This window comes from Ammospiza nelsoni, chromosome 1 (assembly GCF_027579445.1).
Source record: "Ammospiza nelsoni isolate bAmmNel1 chromosome 1, bAmmNel1.pri, whole genome shotgun sequence".
Taxonomy (NCBI): domain Eukaryota; kingdom Metazoa; phylum Chordata; class Aves; order Passeriformes; family Passerellidae; genus Ammospiza; species Ammospiza nelsoni.
This window is the reverse complement of record NC_080633.1, coordinates 32,828,256-32,853,079: the sequence shown is the minus strand read 5'-3', so window position 1 is coordinate 32,853,079 and position 24,824 is coordinate 32,828,256. Positions and strand designations below refer to the sequence as shown.

The window sequence follows — 24,824 nt, the reverse complement described above, 5'->3', positions numbered from 1 at the left end:
ATGTGCAGTATGTTGTGTGTGTGGATATGCATTTGTACACAGTAGAAGGACGCTATTTTAACTTCTAGAAAATATATAGTCAGCTGCATGCATTGAAGCACAAGCAGCTGCCATCCACATCGGCAGCAGTGGCAGTGAAGACCTGAGCAGGAGTGTGGAGAGAAATGGGGGGCTGGACCACTTCTGTGAACAAATTTAACTTATCCCAAGGATGGATTTGCTTAGACTTACATCTGCCAACTGCCAAAACTAATTTGAATGTTTTTCTAAGAGGTTTCTAGGAAAATAATGTTCCATATTACAATATTACTTAGGAGAATGTACTAAGGTGGTTAATATGACAAGTATCTTCACTAGCTTCATGTTTTTCTTGTTAATGCTTGCTTTTAGCATTTCTCCTGCGATGAAAAGTCAGCTGAAGGTGTTACCTGTACCATAACAAGAAACAGATGAGAGGAAGTGGGTAATGGTTATTTGTTAGCTTTTTAAAAAATTATACCAAGTATTTATGTAACACGTAGTCACAGATGTAGTCAAGAGTGCAGATAAATCAGGCTTCCTTTTCCCAGAATTTGGACAGAGATCTCTTGAGTTATTTCCTCATTTCTTGTCTGCAGATATAAAAATATCACAAGCATTGAAGATTTTAACAGGAGTTTTAATGCAGCCAAAACAGTAAGAAACATCTTCTCATACAGGCATTGTTGTTCAGAGACTTAGGTTCTGTATCATTGTCACATCAGAATTTCATTGTTAGCTAGATATTGTGAAGAAAAATGACTAGAGGTAACTTTTCTACTTAAAAGAACCCAAAGTGGATAGGGCTGAGGTGGAAGACAGGAGGAAAAAGTGGAAAGCCCACTGCTTGGTAGTCTCGTGTTAGATACCTTCACATACAATGCCCTGTTCTTAAAAATGTACTGTTCTAAAAATGTACTGTAATTTTGTCCTCTGATTTTAGTCAAGACTCATGGAAGGGGAAAAAAAAACATTTAAAAAAAGCACTATTAGTTAGCATTGAGATAGATGACTTCAAGGGGAAGATTGAGAGTGGAGCAGTTGGTCCATCAGTCCAGAAGGCCTGGTCATTTTCTCATCTAGAAGTAGGTTGCTGACATTTTTGTGCATATCCATTCTGGTGAGGATTCTTCTGAAAGGGTCAAGGAAAAAAATACCAAGCAAACTGAAAGTGAAACTGTCTTGTTTGTCTCTGAGCATGCAGAAATGAACATTAAATGAATCAAAATTTAACCTCAGAAGACACCAGTTGACTGAAATTGGACATCTAAGACTGAGTATTGAAATGGCTGCCAGAAAAAGGAGGGTCCAAGATGATTTCTCAGAGTTAAGTCTGTCTGTGATAACACCTGGTGTGTACTTTAAGAGCTGCTCTGTGATGGCCACCGCTGATAAGAGGTTAAGGAGTGCCCTGCATTGTCCTGGTGGGAGACAATGCAAGGAATAAAGCTTGTATGGCTCCTTGTCACCATCTATTCATATTTCCAGAGTGTTAACCCTGAGGTGATTCCTTTATCATATTGGAAAGCATGAGAGCCTTCATTAACCACAAAGAGGGCACACCCTGTGCATGTTGTAGTGTGCAGAGGCAAAGGGTGTCTGCCTTAATTATGCTTTTTGTTCCTGAACACCCCAGAACTGGGCTGGAGGGTGACAAGGGAAAAGTCTGGGTTGGGTTTTCCCTTGCTTCTTCAAGGAAAAACTAATATGGTCATTCCACGTGTACTGAACTATCTGCCTTTTTCTTGTGAAAGTTCACTATTGCAGATCAGGTTTGAAGAAATTTTCCTGCATGCTACTTGGGAATAGCAGCAGATAAGTTGGAGCCTGCAGCAAAGATGAGCATGTTGGAGTGTCTGTTTACAAATCAAATATCTGCCTGGCATGGCCTGTCCTGGCAGCAGAGCTGTGTGTGCGCTAAAATTAAAGAGGAGGCTGGAAAGGGAGACATTCCTTGTGTTCTGGGCTGGTCTCATTGGTTCAGCAGCATGTACCACTTCTGTGCTGCTGGCATGGCAGCCAGCACAACTACAGTAGCACATTGTGCACTGGTGGGTAAGAGCTCAACAATAAGGGACTTGAAAAGACCACTTTCCATAGGGAGGTTTTTAGAAGGCTGAATATTACCAAAATAATTTCACAAAGCTATATAATCTGAAAAGCAACTGAAGTGACTGCTCTTGATCTGCTGCCAGACCTCATGGGGTATTGCTTTCCACAGGCTGCTGCAGCACATTCGGCCATGTTACCCCATCCCATAATTTTTTTCTGCCATAACTGAGCTTACTATTTGTGCTGATTTGCAAGTTAACCATGCTCTCAAGTAAGCAGAGGGAAAAGTGATTTTACTGTTGCTATGTGGCAGAATGGCCAAATGCTTGCATGTATTTTTGGGGTGGTACAGAGTGTTTAGACTTTAAATTCTAGCCAAGGGTGTTCAGGTTTCTAAGCTTGCCTCTGTGCCTGGCAGCAGCTCCTCTGGTGTTGTCAGCCCTGCTGCCAGGGATGTTGTGATGTCCTGGAGGGGACAATATGGCAGCCTGTTAGTCTGAAACTCCCACATTCATTTAAAGTCAAAGATACTACATGTTGGTAAAAGGCCCCAGTGCACGGAGCATTTTCTCTTTTTAAAGTAAAGAAACCCTGTGATGTCCTCAGCTTATCCTGCCTTGCAGTTTGGAGCAGTAAGTCAGCAGAAAGGCACTGTTTGTAGTGCTTCCAGGAGCTGTGCTGGTGCAGAAGCCTGTTCTCCACATTCAGTGTCCACGTTTTTTTTTAGAGTTTGACACATTCTCGTTGCTTATTGGGAAGTTTGCTTCTAGTTTCACAGGGGAAGAGGAGGGTTTGGGTTTTTGCATTTATTTTCTTGGCATTTAAGTATTTCTCATCTCCTCTGGGATGCTGTGCTCTGTGTCTTGTGGTCTCTGTTTGTAATTTAAGAACATTTCTTTATAGTAGAATATGTGCAACCAGGCCCACCTTTATTCAGTTGACTCTTGTATGAAGACTATCTCAGAGTACCTTGGTGCTGAGCACAGCTCTGCTGTGTTTATTAGAGGATTTTGTCTGTCATGCTTCTGATTCTCCATCCTGCTCCCCTGCTTTCAAGTATCTGGGTGATGAAAATCATGTTGTCAGTGTTGTCTTGTGTTTTATGGCTTCTGGTATATGACTGCTTAAGCATGCTGAGCTATTTCTATCTCCCTGAAACAAGCACCAGGGGATGTGTTATGTGTAAGGGTATGTGGTTGTAAGGGAGTGTGGATTAGGTGACTTCTACGGCTTCTGCTACGGTGTTTCTCCATCCTTCTCATTTTTGTTCATCCTATGTTCCCTTGCACTGGTGAGCTGCTCTTGTGTGGCCTCTGACCTGGGATCCTGATCTTCTTATTTGCTCCCTTCTCTGACTTGGTTATGATACAGCTTGTCCCTAAATGCTGTTGTTGAGGTTTTCTTGGATGGCTTTCATGATGCCTCATTTTGCAAGCACCTCTAGAACTTACTGCTTCCACAATAGCTCAGACTTCATCCATGTCCCTTCCTACACGGCTCAGATCATGTTCCCTCAGAAATCCCTCCTGACCGCTCCTGCCCCGCTGTTCACCTCCATCTCAGGAGACCTGGCAAAGGCTGGCCACTGCTCCTGGTGTCCATCCAGCCTCCCAGCTAGGCTACACCTCCTTCAGCTGCCTGTTGTGCATTTTGCTGTCCAGGCAGCCCTTGGCTACACCTGCAGGCTCTCTGGGCTACCCTGGTTTGGTGCTGCTGCTCATGCCCAGCTGCTGAGCTCATGCATGCCTCTAGTGCTTCAAAATAAAGCTTTGCCCTGTTCCAGCAGTCTTCTACTACTGCTCTCTGCATCTTCTTGCCATCCTTAGCTCTGAATAGAATGTTCATTCTTATCCAGATGCCATGAGCAAGGATTTCAAGATCTGTGACTCCCTAAATATTCAACAGGCGAATAACCAAGATTTCTTAGTTCCTCTTACACCGCCTCCTCTTTCTTTCCATGTCAAGAGCAAAGCACTGAAGTACTCTTTCCCTCAGTGCCTAAAAATCTAATTGCCCTTCTGTTGAGCTGAGTATTTAGCTATGAATCAGTGAAAAAATCAGAATGAAGTGTGCATTCATACAGGCGTATACTGGGATTTACACTCCTACTTCCCTTATTTTAAACAGTGCTGGCTTTTTAAATGTCAAAAAATTTAAATTTAAAGTTTTTTTAAGGAGAAGGAGTTGTTTTGACAAGGGAACATAGTTTGTTGTACAGTAAATGTGAAAGTGATAAATGGCATACAACTTCTCCATGCTGTGCAGTATTCTTCACCTTTACTCTTAAATTTTAGTGCTGCAGATTGTTTTTATTAATGTTCAGGGAAACATTGCTGTAGAGAGTTATAGTACTTTCAGCAGAGGATGGCTTGTGCAGCTACTTATGGAGCAGCAATGAAACACAACTTGAGCCACTTATTCAAATATTTGCAGTGCCTGTTCAGAGCATAAGAAGGAGGTTGCATCAAAACTGAGTCCAGGCTTCTGGAAAACAGCAGGTTTGTGTTGATGGGTTTTTCTTAAGACCATGTGTATCAGCCTAGTCTGGTGTAACCAAACTGCTCAGATCCTTGCTCAAGGATGACTTTTGCAAAGGACAACTCTACTGAATAAAAGGACACCAAACACCTCAAGACCTTATATCATCCACATTATTTAATATTCCTCTTTTCCTCTATGAATCCCAATGCTTGTAAGAAATGAGGGTAGGTTTTTTCAGATCTGTATAACTACTGAGTGATAATTACTGCAGAGTGAATGCAACAGTGTAAACTTGCCTCCTTTGTGATTGCATTTCTTTTGTTTCCCCTTTAAAATGAGGGAAAACATTCTAATTTTATTAATAATGTGGTTGAACAAAAAGCTTCAACATTTGAGAGCTTGCTGGGGACTGAATACATTCTGCAAATAGAATGCTCACTACTTTGTAGAAGGCCCTGAATGCAAGTAGATGGAAATGAAGATCGCTCTTACACCCTAGGTATAATTAACTCATTTAATTGTGGCCCTTTCCATTGAATTGTTCCAGTGATCTTACTCTTCATTTGACTGCTCCTTCAAAACTGACTCTTAAAAGTAATTCACAGTTCATAAGCTGTCAGCTAATACTCAGCATTCACACTCTGAATTGTTTTGTTTTGCTACATATAGGTCAAATGCTATTAACATAGTGCATCTCTTGAAATCTTAACTTCTAGTTTAGATAATTGCATTCAAAAATTTGTGGCTATTTGTAAACATCTTAAACCTTACCTGTCAGATTAGTGCATGAGTTGGCCTTAATACCGGGATTCTTTAAGGTAGACTGGGAAATCCCACGCATCTTGGTAAATTTGTGTTTAACAGAATTTCATTATAATATTTCTTTAACTTTAGGGTGGATTTTAGTAGCTTGGTTTTGAGTGTTTAAAATATGTACACCTTGATTTTGATGACTGAGTGATTAGGTAGCCACTAGATTGCGTGTTTTACTTCAGAAATTTTCTGCACTCAAAAACCCATGTTTCCCCTTTGCTCCAAGGTTCATGTTTTTGGAGTCTGAAGGCTTTGGCAGCATGTAATTGTTGTTGTTTGCAAAGCTTTCATCTCTGTGTTAGCACTGTGGAAACCTTTACTGTGGATTTTATTTCAATTCAGTTTTGCAGCTCAGGTAACTCAAGCACTTGAAGATGGTGTACTTGTTCCACCAGGATCACTCCATGTTATAAAGTGTGTATAATTTTTGCTTCTGTTTGATCCCAGGCTTCAGTTCTTGAGTCTTGCCTGCAACTCCTCTCCACTTACTTTTTTTTCAGTGCCCAGCCCTAACAGTAGGGACTAGGTAAGGTTGCCCTCTTTCCTCCCCTTTCCCTGGAAACAGCCACACAAACTAGGAGAGGTGGGTTAAAAAAAAAGGGAAAAAGTCTTCTCTAGCTGTGGGGATTGACTTGTGTAATTTCAGGTATAGGTGTTACAACTGCTTGGGTAACTGGGCTGCCCTGTGAGTTACAGGACAGCTACTGATGGTCTGCCCTCAGGGGCAGGAGTTTGGTCATGCCAGCCTATCTAGGGAAGTGAAGTGCATGGTGTGCACCTACGGCTTCAGGGAAAGTTTTGGATGAGGATATCCAGCACCCATGTGCCTGGAAGCCTCTGTAAATGCAAATAACAGCTCCCTTCCTTCAGCAGTCTCCTGTCTGTCAGAGCCTCATTGCTTGGAGGCCAAACCTACACCTCTGCTCCACAGCAGTGCTGTCCTCAGATCTGCTGAGAAGCCGAAGGCAGGCCATGCATCCTGTGGGTGACCATTTCATAAAGGGAGAAGGGGAATCTTACAGCTCTAGAAAAATGCTTCAATCTTTTTATAGTTTTTCCTGGTTATAAAGAGACTCGAGATAGTCATGAAGTGGTTGTTAAGGACTTATCTTTTTCCTGGAAGCTTGTCATTTTGCATCTTGTGCACAATAGAGGGAAGGTCTCAGACGTGATCTCCATCTGAGTTATAATATACTACTTTTTTATCTGCATTAATCTGTGAACTAAATCCATTTTACAGGATTTTCCTCTGTGATTCCTTCTATCATTTTTGGATCGTTGCAAGCAGATCTTAGCAGAAATTCTTAATATTAAAATATGGGACAACCTTCCCAGGAAAGATTTCCCTGGTATCACACTCTGGCTTGGCTCTGTTTCTACAAAGCACAGTCATATCTGTACCAGAGGGAGCACTTCATACATGTGGCCCCTTCTTGAAATTATGCCTGTGCCCTTGTGGAGAGATTTCTTGGAATTTGTAATTGTTGATAGGTTCCAAAAGATGATTTGAAAATTGATTTTTTTTTTAAGTCTGACAGATATTTGTTATAATTGCAGGATTCCAGCTTTACAGAAGGCATTTTTTTGAATGCACAAACTATTATTGTGCTGAAACTAAAAATATCAGGCTAGCACCAGCCTTGTAGAGCAGTAATGAAGTGGCATCAAGACTTTTAAATAGCTACAGAAAATAGCTTTTAAAAGTGCTATTTTTGCACACACAGACAAAAGAGAGTAAAGTGTATAGGAGAAATACAATTTTCCCTGATAAAGCTCACAATTAAAAAGAACAAATTTTCTGTAATGACATGGAGGTAACAAAATTGAGAGGACTGAAAGGATGAAGGGGACAGGAAAAAACATAGATGTTTCTGTTCTAGTTTTCATGGCCTAGAACAGGACATGGCAGCTTGCACTGCCAGGCTGAGCCACAGCCTTCCTGATGGAGACCAGTGCTTGGTGCCTCCACAGGAAAGGGCCAAAACTGCCAATAAGGCACCAACTGCATCTTAGTATAGCCCTGTGAGTAAAGCAGAAAAATCATCCTTTATCTCAGTGTCTTTTCCAAACATTCCTTTAAGATTTGCCGGTTCCCTTGCTTTTGTGTAGTCTATCATTTAATCAGAGTTGAGTAATGAGTGTTCAGTGGATAGTAATGCTTTTAAAACTTTTTTTTTTCTTTCCCTTTGGCAAACTACAAATGACATGGTAGAAGTAGTGAGGAGTGTTTCCACTTAAGCTGGCCTCCCCAGCTGGAGAGGAGGCAGCTGAACACGAGCTGGTGCTGCTGCTGCATCCTGCTGTTTCACAACCCCCATGTGCCAGCCCGGCGTGTGATCCCTGCCTCCCTCACACTGAGCCCAGAAATGTCCTGGTAGCCCGTCTGCCCCAGGAGGAGGGACCCCAACAGTGCCCACAAGGAGCTACTGGGAATGGGGATCAGCTCCATAAAACAGCAGCTCCCGCCTTTAAGGACCAATCAGTGTGACAGTGCTTTTTCATTTCTGGAAATAAGGATGAGTACTGAATCAGGAGGGTTAACATTAGTGTTAACCTGGTTCATAAACTCCAGTGTTATTTGCAACTGCACTTGAAGTTACACCCTTAGTGTGAAGAGAGGGGAGATTAATGAAGTATTGTAGCAGATATTGTGAGGTGCTTAATTGTGTTCAGATAATGTTGCATAAATACTTTTTCTCTGTGTTTTCAAACTTGTTTTCATTTAATTTAGATGAAGGGTGAATAGAAGCTGCCAATTTGGCCATCTCTACATGATTCGTTATTTCATAATACCTGTATCATATTCCCTCTCACTCCTTTCCAAACTGAATTATCCTGCTCCCTTTAATCTCTTTGTGAAGGAGGCCACCCATGCATCTAATAAGTGAGGTTTTTTTGCTTTTCTCTTAAACATGTCTCAAGTACTTCTTTTAGCCTTGCAGACCATTTAATGCCATTTGTCAGCCTTGATACTATGATTTTTCTTTCTCCATCTCATGCATCTTTAGCATAATGTACACTAATCTTTCGTCCTTATCAGACATTAAAGAGACTATTTCCAGCTTAGGGTGTAATGCGGGAACATGAAAGCACATGAGAACTTTTTGTGTTCTGTGTTCAGCACCTGGGCTAATCTTGTAGCCCAAAAATTTTCTTTTGAAATTTCTTCTATTTTCAGAGCTTTGTTAGAATATTCTCTCAGTGAATTTTTCTATTGTACGAGTTAGTTTTTTTAGAAAAAAGGAGAGGGAGGGAGTTTTGATACTGACGTTATCTGTTATGATTTATCATGTTGCTTATACTTGTTGGATCCCCTTTTTTTATTTAGAAACCAACCTTCTATTGGTAAATCATAGTAATTATACTTTAAGCAATTTCTGACTTAGCAGATTCAAGGCAGGTACTTTTAAATGCTATTTCATATTAGTGTGGTTTTAAAGCATTTAGCCCTCTCTTTCCTTTACCTTTTTAAATATACAGGGATTGTGTGTATATATATATATTTATATATAACAACTGAAATGGTCCAGCAGTATTATCTGGAAATACTTAAACACATGTGGTATGTGGAGTTAGTTATAATAGTTGTACTCACAGTTGCACATGACGTTCTACCTGATACCTATTTTCAGTTGCTTCCTATGTTTTGCTTAATTCAAAACACTGAAATTGAAATAGTTTACCACATCCCTTACCTCCTTATTTCTTTTAATTGAGCATTTCAGAAGTTCCACAGTTACACCAAGGTAAATGGGGACCTGCTGTTTGCTCTTAGCCCTGTAGGGAGGGGTGTTGGCTGGGGCCAGAGGGTGGCTCTGCTGCCACCAACAAGTCCAGCCTGTGCAGTGGAGATGAGCAGTCCATAAGAGCTGTGACCCAGTTATTCACCACACACTTTCTTAATTTGGTAGCAAGTTGAGGGCTTTGAGGAAGACAAACCCTTTTGGTTAAGGGGAATTGAATTTGTTGCCATGGCAAACTGAATCCTGCACGTTCTGGTCTCTGGTGCTGTGCTCCCCTCCCTAAGCAGAAGTTGCTATTAGTTGCTAACAGTGCCTTCAGCTTGTCTTGTGATGGGCCTGAGGTCTTTCCTGCAGAAGTGCTGTGTTCCCCTTACTACCAGAAGTGGCACTGAAGCTGCCCTTTGAACACACAGACGTGCTGAGCACTATGGAAAATCAAGCCTTTGGTGTCCAAATTGGTCACTCAATTAGTAGTTCCTTTGACAATTTTGTCTTTGTTCTCTGTGGTTCAGCATTACATTCTTAAAACCCTGGTAATGCCACCTAAACAGAATTGTATTATAGGGTAAACTTATTATTAGTTTTGAACATTTGGATATAACTGTAAGTTCCCAGGAGAAGAATTCACTCCAGGGTTTGTATGGGATGTGGTAAATAAGCCAGAGTTATTGTTTTCAGGCGCTGCCTTTCTGGTGTGTGCAAACAATGACTTCAGCAGCTTCCAGGCTTATTTTTCTGATTCTTCCAGACTATGGTCATGGTTTCATGAGACAGTAAACTGGGTTTTGGAGGGCCTACAAGATGAAAAACACCATCACCACATGCTGCAGCGCATTGGGCCATTGCAGACTGGCTTTGCCTATTCAAATGCCTTCACGAGGTTTTGGGAAAATAACTGTGTCCTGGCAGACTGAATTGGGTATTCCATGTCCATGCTGCTTTGCCTTTACAAGGAACCAGCATGGTCTGACCTGTTTGGTGAAAATGGGCAAATTTGGTGAAAATTGCTGTGTTTGGGCTGGGGGGGGGGGGGGGTGGCAGTGATGCAGAGAGGCTGAGCAATGCACTGGGTGACCTGGAGCTGAGTTCACCTGTCCACCACAGTCTGCATTCAGGCAATGCAGTGTTATCCAAGTTACACCTTTCAAACATAACCCTCAGGAATTTATTAGGGTCTTCTTCAGTTTAATTTTCCTTCTAAAGCCATGCTAGCTGGGATCCTTGTTGGGAATATTGATTTTTTTCTACCAACCAAAAATAATGCCAAACTGAAGGTGCTTTGAGGAGCCTTTTTGCCATGGTCAGTTGTTGGCAGCTGATGTGGCTGTGAGAGGAGCAGCACCTCTGCCAAGGTAATATCACACCTCCAAGTCACAAAATGCCAGGTCTGCCCCTGCTGCACTGCAAATTCTAGTACACCAGGGCCTGGTGGGGGCCACATCAGACTAGTTAGGCTCAATTAATATAATTAATGGAAAAGGACATTATGGTGAATTTTTTTTTTGTGGACTTAGGTATATCAAGAAAGTACTTGAAATATGGAGATGGCATTCATGGTTCAGCCAGGCTCAGTATCTGTGATATCAGCACTGCTTTTTACCCCACCCACATCCTCCTTTCATTACCTGGCTCTTTTGTTTTCCTTCACCCCCCCAATTAAATCAAAAATTTTTGTTTGTTAGATCACATTGTAGACTCAAAGACTTTGCTAGCCAAACATTTCTATGTGGTTTCTCAACTGAATTACCCTAATACTTCTGTCTTTTTTAGCCTCTGCTATTTATGATTTCAGTTGTGTTGTCTAATTTTAATTCCTTGTCAACATGACACAGGAGTCATGGAAACAAGGGGGTGGTGGTGGTCTAATGGATTTGGTCTACATGAGAGGAGAAAATAATTTCAGGTTCTCCAGCAGCAGTGTGACGTTCCTGTCGCTAGGTGCACGTGTGAGAGAGAAACAGAATGGATAACTGTGCTTACAGACCAGATGTCCTGAGACTAATTTCCTTACAGTGTACAGCAGAAGTCCTACAGCACTATGAGATGATGTGTATAAAATAGTCTGTTCTGAAAGTGTAGAAAACTGCTCTGATTTGTTCAAAAGTGCTGCTTCTAAACCTGTGAAATCTGTATGAGAGCTGCGGTATTTTAACGTGTGCATCGAGCTCTCGGTTTCACTGAAGAGTAATGTTTCCTTCCTTTTTTTTCCATGTAAAGCAGCCTTGATTTGTGGGGCTTGGTGTAGGGTAATGCTGTTTATAATGAAGTCAGAATTGGCTTTTAGAGCCTGATGAATGAAAGTCCACAGTATAAGACTGCAGCTTTTTGTGAGAGAGACATCTGTGCTATAACAAGAGCAGGAGACCCAATTTAGACAACTGCTAGAAGGAGGGCTCAAGAAAAGGAAAGACCTTTTTTTTCTAGCTTAGATTAAATATTTGTACAAATAAACTTTTCAGCTGCTCATCAGAATTGCTGCTGCACCACCAACTTGGCTTTGAATTTTGTTCTGATTGCCCAACAAGGCTGTACACGAAGAGTGTTACGGAAGAGCAGCTCAAACAAAACATGTTTGTTTTGCAGCAGAACTATGGGCTTTGGACTAGAGAGAAAAATTTGGGGAGAGTGAAAAGATAGCGAGAGACATATGAAGAAATGAAAGATGTGAACAGAAACTGACTGTTGCAGTAAATACATGTAAAGCAAGGAACTTGTGCAGGAATTGAGTTGTATGTTTTGAAAGTGATTTACAATAGAGGATCTGGCTTTGAATATGACTGCAATGACTTTTCCCCACTGGATCAGCTGGTTCAGTTAAAAGTTTTCTCACCCATGAAGCTTGCTCCTCACACTCACTCACACATACCCCAGCTGCTGCTGGAACTGTTGTACTAGTGCATTTTTATTTAAAAGGCTACCTCTGGAGTGTTGATCACACTTAAAGTCCTGCTGCATGAGGCTGATGGGAGATGAAAATTCAAGTTTCTCCTGAAGACTGTGCTGTAGAGAGCAAGTGTCTTTGACCAAAGAGGATTGTTTCTCATTTTGGTTAAAGCAAGCTCCAATCCTTTGAGGAAACTTCTCATAAATCTGTTCAGTAAAGCAACTCTTTTAAAAAGATGGGAACCCAAATCACTTGGATTAAAGCCCAGATGGACACTGTCTCTGACTGAAATGGATCAGAAGAGGATTAAGGAGCAGTATAAGTGGAGAACTCCTGCTGGAGAGGGGTGTGATTCTGTGCATGCCATTCTGGGCTGCTCCTCAGTATTAACAGCAAAGCAGTCTTGGGGTTCTTAGGCTCCTGGGAGCAGATGCAAGGGATAGTGGTGAGAAGTTTCTGATGGCTGATCACAAACATGCTGAAAGTGCTTTCTAGAGAAAATGTGTCTTTTAACAGTTGTGTGGATTCAGCTTTAAAGTATTTATTTTATTAGTGAAGATGGTGACTTTAATATGTGGGTTGCAATATAAAGGTATGCTTAGCCCAGAATATAAGTTGAATATAGAAATACCTTATAAAATATTGATTAATTATTACCAAGCAAACTGTTGTGGTACCTTTGGTATTCTAGCACTCTTTGCCTGTATGAATAAGGAGGAAAATGAAATTCTGTTTTGAAATGATGGAGCTTTGGGGGCAGAGTGGCCATGAGTGGTGGTCTGCACAGTTCAAACATAATCACAGCTAAGCACACTTGCCCATGTTGTGGCACGGTCTGTGGTGTAGGGCAGCACAGGTGTTGGCATACTGTAGGGACAAAGGAATTGCTTAATCAGACTAATGAACTATTTGGTATCTAATTTCAGCTAAACATCCCAGAAAGGATCTCTAAGCCAGGAAAAGCTTTGCTTTTCTTGTTTTAAATCCCTGACCCCACCTGGGGTTCTGTTCACCCACTGGTTTCAGTGGATCCCTTAAGCAGTCTGTGGAAGGAGGTTTTTCTCTAATCTCATGCTATGGCTCTCTTGGCTTGTGTGAGGTACAGCTGCAGACCTGCAAGACCTCACAACTCTCCCACTCATCTGTGCCAGTGTTTTAATTGTCTTAAAAGGATCTTCCAGAGACTTTTCATTTGTTTTAATCCCCTGGAGCATCTCTGCTTCAGTAATATTTAGCAAATTTCAGTGCAGACATTCACTTAGATTCCAATTGTCAGATCCGAGGAGCAGCAGAAAAATTATTTTTTAGGGGATTGAAAAGGGAAATTCTCAGACTAAGCTAATCTCTATTTGTAGAATGAGAGGACAATTAACAACTTGTCTATGAAAACAAAATTCTTGCCAAGAAAACTTACTAGAGTCTCTACAAGAAGGATGGGGAAATTCTGCAGTTAGAAGCAGTAATGCATTCTCAAACTTGGTGAGCACTGAATTGCCTTTTAAATACCTGGTTTGAAATGTTACCTTTGAAACATCTCTGTGCAGTTTAAACTTTAGTAGGTGGTAAAGAGTGGAAATTGCACTGATATAATTTGTCTTTGGGTTTGGCATATAAAATACAGTTGTAGTAAAAGTATGTGGTAGATGGATAGATTATAATTTAGGAATTGTAATCTCATGGAGACGTAGTCTGAATTTTACATCTTTACATTTTTAGGGACTGGGGTTTGTGCACACTTGATTGCTGGTTCTAGCAAAGGGAAGTGGCACAGATGCTTTTTTATGCCTACTGCTTTCCTTTATCTTTGCTTCTTTGTTTTCTTCCTTTCCCTAAGGGGTTTCCTCTCTTTCTTACTTACATTTCTCCTTAAGAGATTACCTGAAGAAATGTCATTTTGGTTACAGAAGGGTGTGCAAGCTTACTTTTTCACTTCTTAATGTAAATTGTGAACCTTTCCAGCATCAGTTAAATTTGAGACAAAATATTAGGATGCAATACACCACAATGCTGCTGCACTTCTGTCTGTGCTAGTTACTGCCAGAGTCACCATTTTCTGCAACATTATTTCTCACCAGGAAGAAAATAAAACTCTATACCATGTGAATTTTAGATGTGGTACAACTGTGGGTGTGTTAATGCTTTTACAGGAATACTCTGACACCTTGATTTTTCTCCAGAAGCTTGTGTATTTCCCCCTTCTTCATCCTCCATTTGACAAGAATAAAACTATGCAAAATACAACTACTTAATTTAGGTTTCTTTTGCCACTTGTCACATACATTTACCTGTTTCTTCCTAGCTTTCTACTGAAGGAAAAATGAATTGTGATTTTCAAATAATGGTGAAGATACTGTTGTGAATGGTTCCACTGGCATGGTGATCTTTGAGAAATCTGTCAAAATAATTCTGAAACAACTCTTCATGTGCTGGTTTTTCCTGTTACCTTCTCCACACAGACAATTCTCCACTAAGGAAGAGAATGACACTTTTATGTACAACCTAAGTGTGTTGGGAGGGAAAACCCCAATAACTCTAAACAGGGACAAAGATAGATATATGTTCTTGGGATACATGGAGAAAGTTTTATTTTGGATTTGCTGTCCTCTAACTTTTTCTGCCTCTCCTTTAGCCCACTCTGAGAAAAGTGAGGTTTTTTTGAAGGTTTATTTTTATTGAAGGTTTATTTTCAAAGTTTGGAGTATACAGTGCAGTGTGCCTTCCTGAAGTTTTACTTTGTGTTTTCACATTAATGAAATTTTAAATGCAGATTTTCTGACAGGAGAGAGAAAAAAAGCAATGTATGCTTGTTCTTCCTGGAATAATAATTTCTTCTTTATTGGAATGGCTGTCTTAAATGATCTATATTCTCCTACAATAGTTTAAAAGATTCTGGTGGGTTTTAGAGCCTTTTTTTGTTTTGTTAACCTGCTTTGAAATTTAAATCTGTAATTTTTTTTACCTCTTATAGGTGCTGGATAGTTTGTTAGCTCAGTATGGAACTGTGGAGAACTGTGAGCAAGGTACTGTTACTACTCTCAATTTGCTTTTAAATTTGAAGTGGGAAGTGAATGCACACTGAACTTACCCTCCTCCTGTTGCATTTTCCTTTCTAGTGAACACTGACACCGAGACTGCAGTTGTAAATGTAACATATGGCAATAAGGACCAGGCTAGACAGTAAGTATCTGTTTTAGTTGTTTTTGTCACCTAACTTGCATTTTGGAGTTCATGTTGTTGTGACTTTATGTGTGACTTTGCTTCTGATCACATCACCATTTTAACAGTAAATTAAGGCTTGACTTTTAAGAAAGTTTGGTGTAATTCACCTTAATTAACAATTTTTAAAATCAGCTTTGCTTTCATTTTGATGAAAAGTAAATTAATAATTTCAAAAAATGGAAAAATTGAAGAAACTTTTTTATTGGGGAGAGCAGAAAATTAATTTGCCAGTTGGGGAGGATAGGAGTTATTGTTTAATGATTTTTTAGCCACATTTCAGTAATGCCTTCTTGCAGTGTTCATTGTTTTGTGACTGTTTCTTAAACAAACAATCATAGCAAAAATAACAGGGGAAAAATATGTAGCTGCTAACCAGAATACAGGACTTTTTTGTTAGAAAATTTAATGCTGCTTCCCAACACACAAAAGGCATAATATGCATACCTAAAATAATTTATTTGGTATTTTTGAAATTTAGGCTGCCTACTTTATGCTTGCCTATATCTTCAGTGATTGCGAACTTTTAATCTAGTTATTAACATTTTTAAAATGTTTTACTTAATCATTGTTAGTGCATACTTTTCCTTTAAAAATCTGTATTATGTACCATGCTAAAGGTTTAATTTTGCTTCTCTACCACAAAAAAAGGACTTGTGTGGTTCTTAAGTTTTAACCTGGTGACATAAACTTACTTCCTCTCGTTCTAGTCCTGGCAGGTCAAACAAAACCAAACTCATGGAATAGCCTACCACAATCTATTTTAACTTTGAAATTTCTGCCACCTTGTGGCAAACTAAAACCAGCAGTTGAGATGCAGGGCGTGCTTATGGTGTGCATTAATTCAAAATTACAAATGAAATAATATTTGTACATATAATTAAGTAATTATCATCTGTGCGTAACTTGAATGCAACACATGTATTTAATCTTTCAAAGCATTAGGTTACTTGTAAATGTATTATAAACAAATGTGATGGGAAACTTGTGTCAGTGGTATCTCCTGTGTATGCTGCAGCCAAAGGAAATGATGTTTTCTTGAATTCACTGTTTAACTTTTCTCAAAACCTGAATTGTTCTAACAAGTCCTTCAGGTTCTTCTGTTGCTTTTGATTCTGCTGCATAGCAATTAAGAAAGGCTGTATTTCTAGTTCTGAAGAAATCATGGCGCAGTGTTACAGATTAGTACTACGTGTGCTGGTTTCTCCTTTGAAAATACAAGGAAGTACTAAAAATATCATGGAAAGAAGTAGAATATATTTTTTTGAGCCGTCGTCTGTGATGTGGGTTCCTGGACTTGTCCACTCCCTTCTGAAGATGAAAACAACAGTTTCTTCCCCAATTTTAGGTGCTAAATTTTAGGGTCAATCCCAAGGAAATGCTGGGATAAGCAAAGACTCTGAAGAAGTGTCTAAGATGATAATTTTTTCTTTTCCATAAGAAACCATGTGACACTAACTGAGAACCTGTTGAGTTTGAAGCAGGCAAATTGGCATGCAGCATGGGTGTTGTAGGGCAGCTGAAGCAATGCAGGTTGAATGATGGCAGTTTGGTTCCTTGGAACAGGTAGAGAAAGTGGAGGAACATTGATTAGCATTTGTGAATGGTTTCACATGACACAGGTTTTCTAAGCAGATGAGTCCATATTATGTACAAAAAATAGCTCAGAGTTTGGGAGGTGACCTTGCAACTGTTTAGAAACCCCTAGGACAAGTCTCTAGATCAAGGTAATTTTAGGGAAAAAACTGTGAGGGATTGGAATGAAGGCTCACTACAGGACCTGCATGTGTGTGGGTTTTCCACAGTGACTGTTTCAGTGAAATGGTTTTCCCAGACCTGACCTAGCTCTGCTGCTTGGAACTGGCTGTGGGGGATGGCAGTGGAGAGGGAGCAGAGTGCAAGTGTTGATAGCTGATAAGGGCAGTGCTGGTCATCCCATGAAGGACATGCAGTAACAAGAACTGACTTTATCAAAAGCTGTTTAGGGCTGCAAAGAGTCAGCAGCTGGTAACAAGCTTTGTAGTTTGGAATTCAGCTCTTTAGGGTATATGGTGCTTTGCCATGGCTTTTGGATCAAACACCATGACATGAAGATTTCAATGCTGCCACATACAGTGGGTCCCTAGTTCTAATTGCACCTCAGCTGTACTTTTTGCAATGCACACACTAACCTCTCAGTAGTGTTGGCTGAGAGAACATGCAAAGTTGGCTACTTCCCTGCTGGATATCTGTATGACATTGCCATGACTCTTGGAGTGTGTACTGGCAGTGTGAGATGAGGGTGCTGCAACACAATCTGGAGATACTTTTGATAAGCAGTTCTAAGCAAGTGTGGTATGCATTGCTTGGAGGACAGTACTTTTGAATAAAACTTGTGGTTCCACCCAGCTGGGAAACTAAGCTGCCTTCTGTCTTGCAAATCTAAGTAGTTATGGCAGAGGTTTTTTCCTCTAGGCTGGTACTACAGTTGTGGCATGTTCAATTCAGGTCTGCATCCAAAATTAACTTGGAAAATGAAAACACTGAAGATTGCTGCAGTCTTTTTGAGAAAGAAGTCTTAGAACAGACAGCACCCAAAATCTGAGATGTGCACAGTTCCTGACTTCTAGCTGGGACAGAGGTCTTTGACATGTTGTGGTGGTGCCTCTTTCCTACTGGAGAGGCACAGTGTGTCTTGTCAGAAAAAGCAGGATGCTGCTTCTGTGACCCCAGAGCAAGGGAGCCAGCATGGCAGATCAGGTACTGTTTGGCAGCCCAGGAGCATTGTGGAGGGATGTGCAGAGCAATGTGTGGGTCTTGGAAAGCCACTTTTGCTCTCTAGCACTGTGAGTAGCAAAGAGAAGGCTGGCACTACCAGGTCTTACACCACATCCCTCCTCTCCTGCAAGCACTTGAGAGGAGAAGAGATTTGTTTGAGCTCTCAAACTGCCCCTGCTGCTCTCCCTCCCAGAAACTGGAGAGGGCTTTACAAAGTGTGTGTACTGCTTGGTTAGTGGCATAGGCAATGATTGGATGTTGTAGTGGGTTGTGGAATATTTGAAAGAGAGGAGAGGGTGAGGGACAGAGGCTGGAGCCTGTGGTTCACCCTGCACAACCCAAGCAGCTGCATGCAGGTGCTGAGGCAGCCTGGCACATGCTTGCCAAAAGACAATCCCCCTTCTCCCAATATCAATCCCTGGCTGCAACCAGCAGGACATGCTGACTGTGTCCTTGTGACATGCTGCCACCTAAATTATGGCTGCTGGCTTCAAAAGTTATACCACCCTCCCTTTTCCTGCCCCAAAGATTCCAGTGTGTAGGAGTCTAGTACATGCTACAGGATTTAGCTCTACCCAGGATTTTGAAAGTCCACTAGTGATTACCTCTTAATCAGAATAATTGCAAAAAGTTTTTATTAGCCTTTCAATGAAAAACACATCTGTGTGTGTGTGCACAACATGTATCCTTGAATGAATGAGGGTTCACATAACTAATACTTTTACATGCCATTGTGGGTCAGGGCTAATGTTACCATTGGAATCATAATACTGAAAACTCAGTGGTGTATTAAAAGCTTAGGTTTCATTTCGGCTTTGTTTTCAGAAGTACTGGTGAAACCCAGATTTTTATTTCATGTTAAAAAAAATTATGCTAAAGAAAATTTGCCATATATGTCTTCTCATATGCAATTGTATCTGGTCAGGGATGAAAAAAGAAAAGTGGTGTATGTAAAAGCCTCATGAGAGAGTGAAATATATTCTCCTTCTATTGCTTAGTGTCATCGTGCTATCAGTGGAAGAATGATTTCCAGTACAAGACTTGATGCTTTTGCTGTAATAATTTATCTAGGGTGTTTAAATTCCACTAACATCAAAAGGGAGAAGGCTGGGCAAGCACCCTCTTGTAGGGAACTCATGAGAGGACAGTGGTGAGATGTCATTTTGATGGGAAAAACTCAGGTGACTAATTTACAGAATAGTTGTTTAAGGTGTCATTTTCATGTAGAAACTCTTGGTTCTCAGCAGGTGTCACATGAACATGAGCCAGGCTGCTATCCATCTTATCAGTGCATAGACAGTAGTTGCTGCAGTCTCTTAATGAATTCATTTTATTAAAAAATTCAGAGCTATGCTAAGAGATTTCTGTGTACCAGCTCTCGCTGGTATGTGAAATGGAAACATTTTCTGTTTCTACTAAATATAAATTTTAAACAATGACTTCAGGGAGGAGAGCACCTCCTAATGGGGCAGGTAACTGAATTTTTTTCTCCGTCTTTGTCCTCATTGGGTGACTCTTTAGGCTTTTAGACTCTGTATAAAAGTGGTCTGTGGCTTGTTTCAGCAGTGCTCCCTGACAGAAGCAGTCTGCATGGCCTTTCTTAACTTGTGCTCATGGAAGGAGAGCCCCCAGCACTTGGGAAGGCAGAGGTCTCTGTGGGAGGACAGAGGTGGTGCTGCTGTGTTCTGGAGCCTCCAGGTGGTCAGTAGTGAGCGCATGTGCTTTACAGAAGGAGCTTGGTGTAACCTGTGGTTGGAGGAGTGCAGCAGTGACAATAGCTTTGCCTGAAAAAGATGCCCCTAGTGCTGTGAGGAACTGGTCACCTGCTTTGAGCTGAGGCTCAGACTTCCCCTGAGAGCAAGGCTGGCTCTCCTGATAGCAAGTGCTGTCCTAGATGCTGTTCTACAGCAGTTTTGCATCCATCTAGAAGACAGTTCTTAACCACTTGTCTCTTCCTAGGTCTTCTTCCACATCTGTCTCTCCAGCCCCCAAAGCAGTGCCTAGATGCCTCTAAAACTGAGCTTGTTATGGTGCCGAAGGGCTGCTGAATCATGACATTGCCTAATTCTAGCCCTACGTTTAGTGCCACAAAAGTGGTAAAAATTAGTCCAGAAGAGCTGAAGAAAAGTGTATGACTGTACTTTAAAAGTCTAGTGAAAATTGTCAAATATTGGAACGTGAAGGCCAGAATCAACAAGCCAAAGGGACCTTTCAAAAGCTGGGGATTTTTCTCTGTAAGAAATGCGCTAGAACAGTGTATGTGCTACATCCACTGCAAATCAGTTATCTTGGCATTCCAGTCTGTGTACCCAAATCTGTGTAGAATATGGAACCACACACATACCCAGGAAATATCAGTTCCACAAAAGGCTTGAGAGATCAGTATTTAATTACTGATTCTTCTTCTGACTTCCCATCATTTGAACAAGTCAAATTATAAAACAAGTCAGACTGTAAAATATGGAGAACTCAGTGACTCACAGGGTGAATTATTAGTGTGTTGTTTTTCCATGTCATCATATGGCTTTGGTGGCCAGAGATTGTTCACTGCTGACATAATTAATTTTCCACAATGGCAAATGAACTTTTTTCAGTTTGCTTTGAATTTAAGGTACTTATAGACAGATGGAACCATTTAGCAATTTATAAATTGTTATTAAGAAGAAAAATTCCAACCTTCTTTCTAGGAAAAGTGTGGTGCACATGTATGTGTATATGCAAGTGTGTGTGTATATATACATAGCTGTTGCTGTAAAGTGTTTTTTGTGAAAGCATGATAGGTATGAAGCCTGGTTGCAAACAATAAGCCTACTCTTTCCTTTCCCAAGCACTTCTAAGGAAGAGTGAGAAGCATGTTGCACTGATTTACTGTCAAGTTTTATGTTAATGCTGGGATTCTGGTCAAAGATGTTTTAAAGCCAGAGGAGGCTGATGCATTTTGGGAAAGAAGCAATGCCTGAACTTGTCAAATAAAGGCTTGGAGGGAAATGAGCTGGGATGGACATTAATCTGGAGCCTATCAGCACATTTGCAAAATTGTTGGTGTTCATTTCTCCAACATCTCGATGTTTGATTCCAAAAGAAACCAGGCTTGTGCAACTGGATGGTCTGGCAGTGCTGTTTCCCTTCATGGTAGAAATTCAGCCTTCTGGTTGATTTCAGTGAAACTCAGCCTAGAAACAGAGGTCATGGATATTTGCAACCAACAAGAAATTAGCCTGTTCAGGGTGTATGGAAAGGAAAGGTCTCAGACCCCTTTTCCAAGTAGGATGTCCAGAAAGAGAGAGAGACTTCAGTGGAATGTCTTTCAGACATTGGAAATCTATGCAAAAATTAAAAATTGAGACAAATCCATAGAAACGTAAGTCTCACTAGTCTGCTCACTCCTCTTCCTGTTTTGTAAACATGTTTTATTGTGTAATAAAATGCTCTTCCAAGTCCATGGAGTAAAAGATTAAAAATGTCAGCTCTGAAATAACCTCACCAAATTTTAATCCAGCTCGTTTGCCACTTGCTGTAAAGGATTCCTCTATTATGGGAGTAATTACACTCCTGGCAATTCCCAAAGGACCTGTGTCTCATTTGGTTAACAGAAGTATTTAATGAACAGTGATCAGTTATTCAATATTTTGCTTTCTTTGTTCATTGGCATTGCCTTGGGCCTTATTTATTATCAGCCCTTATTAAACATTGTTCCAAAGACACAAATTACTTATTTTCTCATAAGCTCTTTACTGTCAGACTGGAGTATTTTGAGGATGCTGGCTCAACCCCTGAGAGAAGAGGGACCTGTTATCCTTGGTACCCAAATACCACTTCTTAACTGGGCTTCAACAGCTCTTGTGACCCAGACTGTGAAATGGGACACCCAGGAGACAAATAGTATTTTTCACTTGCTGGCCTTAAAAATGTAGGCAACTGGCTATCATAATCTTTTATCTCTGTAGTAGAGGCAGGCATAAAAGTGTTGCTGAGGCTAATGTTTGGTAAACTGGCAGTAGCGTCCTGCAAATATTCATGAATGGAGGGGCTGGGTTAAGTTTCTGAATTCAGAGACCTACCTCCAGAGCATATAGTTGTTGGAGCTTTTTAATGAAAGTATTGGTGAGCTCTTTAGTAAAAGATGCAGACTCCCTCCCTCCCACGAAGGCCTTCAATTTAAATTTTGGTTTTAAAGAAAATCTGTCTTTGGTTCAATATTAAGTCTGGCATATTTCAGTGCATATTTCAGTGACCAGTATATTAATGATAATCTGAACAGTAATACTTTAAATTCCTGTTTGGGGCAAATGTGTTTATTTTATTCCACTGGTTTACCAATGTGTTGCATGTAGCTTAGTTATCCCTACTGTTTGCTAGATATTTAGTCTTATTGACTCTACTCTGTTTGGGAGTGGAAGGTATTCTTCTACCTTCTGGAAATGTCATTTTTGAGTTGAGTTGTGTTCCTCCTGGGAAGAGGAGACCTGAGAGTGCCTGCAGAGTTGTCCTTGGTTAGGAAGAGGGACAGAGCGATGGAATGCTGAGTGACCAGGAGCTTTTCAGCATGAGAGACCACAGCGAGAGAGGGCTGGGTACATTTGGGCAGTATCCCTCTTCAATGCTTTACTGTAAGAACAAGAGAAATTGAAACAACATTTTAAATGCCTTCTAACAACTTTGCTTTCATGGGGAGTTTAACATAGACATGGGGCTTTAATTTCCTTGTTAACTTTTAAACTTACCTTCAACGTGACTAATTAATAAGTTGCAAGGTGCTGTTGCAGTCTAAGGGGCATTTCAGATGCCATTGACTTGGTTTGAGTGCTTCTTTTCCTGCTGAGGTGAAGGTGCTCTCTTCTTTCATAAAAATGTGTTTTTTCATTCCTGTCACAGCTATATCAGTTATTGCGAAAGCTCCAGCCAAATAGCTGTGCTGGCAAAAACCCTAATGAAGGTGCTCTGATAGCAGCTAAAAAGTTTTCCCTCTGGAGCAGCTTTGATTCTGTTTGGGAAATTGATTTAAATTAAATCAGGCAAAAGAATGCTTTTGAGTGTATAAGCTCTGTCTCCTGTGAGGTTTGGCTGGTAGGGTTGGACCAGCAAAATCTTTAAAGTGTCAAGAAGCCCAGGACAAGCAAGAGCTAACTTGTAGTGCTTAATACAGTGGCTTTGTGTAATCGAAATCTTGGCTGAAGAGTTTCAAATGTAACTTTTCATCTTGGAATGTGTTTTTAGTTTCACCACACAAGTCAGAGAGGACAGAAGTCTATGTCTGAATAACTTGTCATTTCATAAGGCCCTGTGTGTGCTCGTGGGGCTTTTTTAATCTCCTCTCTCCTCCCCTTTCCAAATAAACAGAGCAATAGAAAAACTGAACGGGTTTCAGCTTGAAAACTATTCCTTGAAAGTTGCATACATCCCTGATGAGATGGCAGCCCAGCAACCTCCACAACAACATCCCCAGGGAAGACGTGGATTTGGCCAGCGGGGCCCTCCCAGGCAAGGGTCACCCGGCGCAACCACTCGGCAGAAACCGCAGTCGGACGTTCCGCTACGGATGCTGGTTCCCACTCAGTTTGTGGGAGCCATTATTGGAAAAGAAGGAGCAACAATCAGAAATATTACCAAGCAGACACAGTCCAAGTAAGTCATTTTACAAAACTGATTAATAGCTTTAATGTTGTGTTATCATTGCTTGTGTAAAGAGGAGTTTGCAAAACTTCATTATACTAACCTGCATGGTCAGAGAGCAAATGAAGATGACAGAGAACAGGAAATATTTTGCAATATTTATTTAAGGACTGGATTCTGTCCCTGATACATGTTCAAGTGCTATCTGACTTTTTTATACCTCTTTAAAAGAGAAGTGCTAGCAGGATGGTACTCTGTTGGAGAGTTTTGCTTTCAGATGTACTAATATGGTTCTGGCACAAAAAGTGAAACTGAAAGAGCTGTAATATGTTCTGGGGGATGTACAGTCAGTGTGGTGATGTACCCAAGTGTCCCAAGTGTACTTCAAGTGTTTATCTAGTTTTAGTTAGAGAAGGGCATTTTTAGGATTTGTAAATGTTGTCCTTTCAAGATGTGGGGGAAAAAGCCCTAAACAAAGAACTTTTTTTATCTCCCTTCCCCCTCTGTTTCTGGAAAATACATTTGTTGCTATCAAGTTGCAGACCACACCAAAACACAGATTAAGGAAATGCACAGGAGGCAAAAAGCAAGCTGCTGAGTGACCTAAGAAGCTTAGAGCACTGGGGTCTAGAGACACTGGAAGAAGAGATTGTTTCCAGTGTGTGTTAAATCCTGCCCACAAGGAAGAGCTCAGCACAGATGTAGAGGGAGGGAGGTGGGGTTCTTATTGCAAGAGTTTTTCTAGGATGCCCCTAAAAGCAGAGAATTGAAAGGCTGCCTTCAGAAGCCCCCACTGTAGGAGCCCCTAGTTGTGTAGTTGCAGCAAGCAGGACTTGGGAATGAGCTGTGTGTGAGGGGAATGAGGGTGGGCAGGAGCCTCAGTTTTGAGAGTAGTTAATGAGGATAAGGGACTCCTCTCTAATTACACCCCAACCCCCTACAAACAGGCTTACCCCCCTCCCCAAACCCAGGATTATCATGACGCTCCCTCCAACCTCTCATTAGCACAATGTAGCCCAGGAGACTATTCAGCATGTTTAACAACACAGGTTTAAGAGATTTGTGGTGTCCTGACAAGACTTGGTTGTAATTTTTCTATGGGTAACCAACTTTTCAGGTGATACATAAAACATCTAATTCTTGGACTATAAAAATCCTGGAAGATTGACATAGGAAAAGTTTTATGTCTAGAAGAAGGGTGGGTGGACGAGAAATAATTGCAGGTTGCTAACTTTACAGATATGTGA

General features: G+C 40.8%; 1 protein-coding gene across 1 annotated transcript in view; it reads left to right on the top strand.

The window, feature by feature from the left end:
• IGF2BP3 (insulin like growth factor 2 mRNA binding protein 3) overlaps positions 1 to 24,824 on the top strand; it is a 112,378-nt gene that overhangs the window by 54,554 nt on the left and 33,000 nt on the right. Inside the window, exons 5-7 of the mRNA XM_059487476.1 lie at positions 14,960 to 15,011; positions 15,105 to 15,168; positions 23,305 to 23,589. Of these exons, the coding sequence (XP_059343459.1) occupies positions 14,960 to 15,011; positions 15,105 to 15,168; positions 23,305 to 23,589 (401 nt within the window). The remainder of the gene's footprint in view (positions 1 to 14,959; positions 15,012 to 15,104; positions 15,169 to 23,304; positions 23,590 to 24,824) is intronic.